This window comes from Camellia sinensis, chromosome 6 (assembly GCF_055761805.1).
Source record: "Camellia sinensis isolate YWXY chromosome 6, ASM5576180v1, whole genome shotgun sequence".
NCBI classification, from domain to species: Eukaryota; Viridiplantae; Streptophyta; class Magnoliopsida; order Ericales; family Theaceae; genus Camellia; species Camellia sinensis.
Genome location: NC_138966.1, coordinates 189,707,105 through 189,710,268, shown reverse-complemented (window position 1 = coordinate 189,710,268; position 3,164 = coordinate 189,707,105). Strand labels below are relative to the sequence as shown.

Genomic DNA, 3,164 nt, shown 5'->3' with positions numbered 1-3,164 from the left:
TCTCTATGTAAGTTCCTGCTTCAAAAAGATATGGACTGCCTTGAACCACAAGTTTCTTAGATTTTCTCTCTTGTGGATTAAAAAGGACCAACTTTTTTTTGAATAACCTCCAACAAAAATTCACCAGTCGTTGATAAACACAATGGTTTCTAGAAACGAAAATTATTATAATTGATTGTAAATTTGATCCAAGAATCCCTCATGCCATACTCCTTCATCACCCAAACATCATTATAAACCCCACAGTGAGGAACAAACACCCTCCAAGAACACCAAGCTCTTCAACTAAGATAAAGTTATCAATAGAATTTGGAGATGGCATATCTCAAAAATTTTCATCTGCTAAATCAAATGAAACAATTACAGTGGATTTATTCAAACCCACACCTTTACGAGCTAACTAGTGGAGAGCCCCTCTAACAAGAATCCCTCGTGAAGGTCCGTGAAGTGTATGGTCATAAGGAGAATCCTCAATCGTTCTCCACAAATTCATCCTTAGGGTATACACACTGACCATGTTATCAGCACAATTAGCATCTTGGTCATGATGAGAAATTCTCACAACTTTGTAGTCATCATTGGATGAGTCATGACCAAGCCCATAACTATTTAAATGAAATTTAGACTTAGAAAAAGATGATTTGGGCAATTTTGTAGATTGTCTAGTAGAGGGGTTCACCAAAATGCTAGATAAACAAATATCAAGCATCAACTACAAGCCATCACATGAACCCCAAATATCAACGCAACGATTAGGGTTTTGCTCAGGTAGGAAATTCAAGTGGACTGCCACAAAATCGTCACAGAATTGGAATGATTTGAGATCCACAGAACAGAAATCAGAAAAATCCAAAATGAGAATGAGTTGTTCGAGTTCGTTGGTGTTGCGATTGAGGTAGGTTTTGATGAAATGATGGTCAGAGATAAGAGAGAGCCACGGTTTCGAAACGCACCTGATTCGGCAGAGAGATTTGACAGGGAGCCTCAAGAGTACCTCGACGAGGATCTCATCGGGAAAGCTCAGCATCGTAGTCTCAAGAGTATGTTGACGGTGGTGACAGATTTTAAAGTAATGTATAAATAAATTTTCAAGTTATCCCCAAAAAAACAATTGATACATTTTTTAAGGTTGTGTTTGGATTATGGATTTGAAAAAATAAAAAAAAAAATAAAAAAAAAAGAAGAGAAAAGGTGGTTGACATGTGAATGAAATATAGCCACATTTCACCCATCTTTTTCCTTTTCCTTTCCAAATCCATGATTCAAACACAATATAAGGAAATGAGTGTTGATTTCAACATCTGATGCGCCTGAAGTTGAACTTTAATATTAAGACTTTCATTCTTGATCAACATGCTTCCAAAATTTCGTGTCACGAGTTAAATGTGAAGTTGTGCCCTAAAATGTGATCCACGAATACACCCTAACTACAAAATCCTACACGTGCACTTTTAAACGCAAAATGTTTTTGAGTAGTATATTGATAATACGACTTCAGCTTTGAAGTTGTATTTTCAAAAGAAAATTTCAAATAATTTATTGTAAAATCTTTCAAAACAAGATGAGTTTGGTAAATAAATATAACTTATTTGAGATTGAATGAAAAGTATGATCAAATTGGAAATATGATTTAAAATCAAATTTATTTGGTAAAAAATATCCAAATATGCCATGTGCCACTTTGATCATACTTTTCAATTTGTGATTTTAAAAACATCCAAATATGCCATGTGCTACTTTGATCAAACACAATCAGACTGGGCTATCAGACTGGGGCTTTAAAATATGATTTAAAATCACATTTATTTGGTAAAAAATATCCAAATATGATTTAAAGCCCAACTAATCCCCAGGGGTGCACAGGCTCTCGACAAGGAGTTTCCGCAAGTACACCACAGTTAATTCAAGGGTTTTTTCCCTAGTCTGATAGCCCCAAGGAATTGCTAGCACCCAAGAGATTTCAACCCTTGAACCTTGGAGGGAGCACACTGTTAGCTTCCAGCCCACACTCCACATGGTGTGGGTGGCACCATGTGCTAAAGAATGGTGGTGGGGCCAACACTAACTCACTAAAGGAAGGTAGTGAGGGTGGCACCACCTTGGCCAATTATGGTTGTCACTTCACCCACTCATCCTCTCTTGGTTATAAATTGAGATGAGTAAGGAGGGGTTATATAGGGGAGTGATACACTGAAGAGCAAACACAAAGGGTATAATCTGTGAGTGAGAGTGCTATAGAGAGAGTTGTGAGGTGTGAGTACTGTAATCTCCCTCTGGGATAATTCTATAGTGGATATCTCTCTCGTAGATGTAGGCAATTGCCGAACCACGTAAATTTCTTGTGTTATTATGTGTGATTGATTTCTGGTGTCCCATAGTCCTAACAAGTGGTATCAAAGCCTCGTCGGTCGCGTTTTGGAACAAAAACATAGTGTTTTTCGAAACTGCCCAGAAATAAAGTTGCTCGAAATCCGTTATTGAGCATACCATGAGCAAGGTCTCCCAGAGAGGAGTCCAGAACTGCAAAGAAGAGGCCTAGAAGACCCTGGATGTACCCTCATGCGCTTTCTGAATTAGGCGCGTGAGTCCCACGCCCAACCACGCGCCTTACTCGCCGATTAAACTAGCCGGCGCATCAGTCCACTCTCACCACGCGCCCCACGCACTTCTGAAGGAGGAATATGACTGCGTACGCGTGTTGTGACGTCACACGCCACATCACTGTCCACGTGGCTACACGTTATCGCCACGTCACTGACACGTGGTTGCCACGTCATCGATAACTCACTGCCACATGTCTGACACGTAAGCGTCACCTCACTGACACGTGTCTGCCAGGTTAGCCAAACCAGGGCCGCGTGGCTGTCCACATCAGCACCCCTGTTGACTAGTCACCTCGGAGGCAAAGAATTATCCGCTGCTGCGCGGCTAAGGTACACCTATAGATCTGAACTGTCCAAACTGTTTTGGCCTAATCTGAGCCATTTTGAGTCCGTTTTTGACGTTCCAATAGTGGTTTTCAACTATTTAGAGTATTCCGGACACATCCGTATGGTCAGATTTTTCATTTGGAGTTTTCTATAAAAAGAAAGAATATGATAGAGGAATCAACATCAACTTCAGGATCTATGTTCAAGTTGATTCCTTCCAATTATGCAATTTGG

At 39.9% G+C, this 3,164-nt stretch overlaps 1 protein-coding gene across 1 annotated transcript; it reads right to left on the bottom strand.

The window, feature by feature from the left end:
- Positions 1-400: 400 nt before the first annotated feature.
- LOC114261279 (F-box protein CPR1-like) lies at positions 401-1,027 on the bottom strand. The gene is made up of 2 exons (XM_028201515.2): positions 717-1,027; positions 401-605 (listed from the first exon to the last, which is right to left on the bottom strand). The coding sequence occupies exons 1-2, from the start codon at positions 1,025-1,027 to the stop codon at positions 401-403; spliced, it is 516 nt and encodes a 171-aa protein (XP_028057316.2).
- Between the last annotated feature and the right edge of the window lie 2,137 nt (positions 1,028-3,164).

What these genes read in the sequence shown, in the direction of transcription:
- LOC114261279 (XM_028201515.2), bottom strand. Translation starts at nt 1,027, where the DNA reads ATGCTGAGCTTTCCCGATGAGATCCTCGTCGAGGTACTCTTGAGGCTC. An exon ending in TGGGGTTCATGTGATGGCTT is followed by an intron (nt 606 to 716) that starts GTAGTTGATGCT and finishes TCATTTAAATAG; the next exon opens with TTATGGGCTTGGTCATGACT.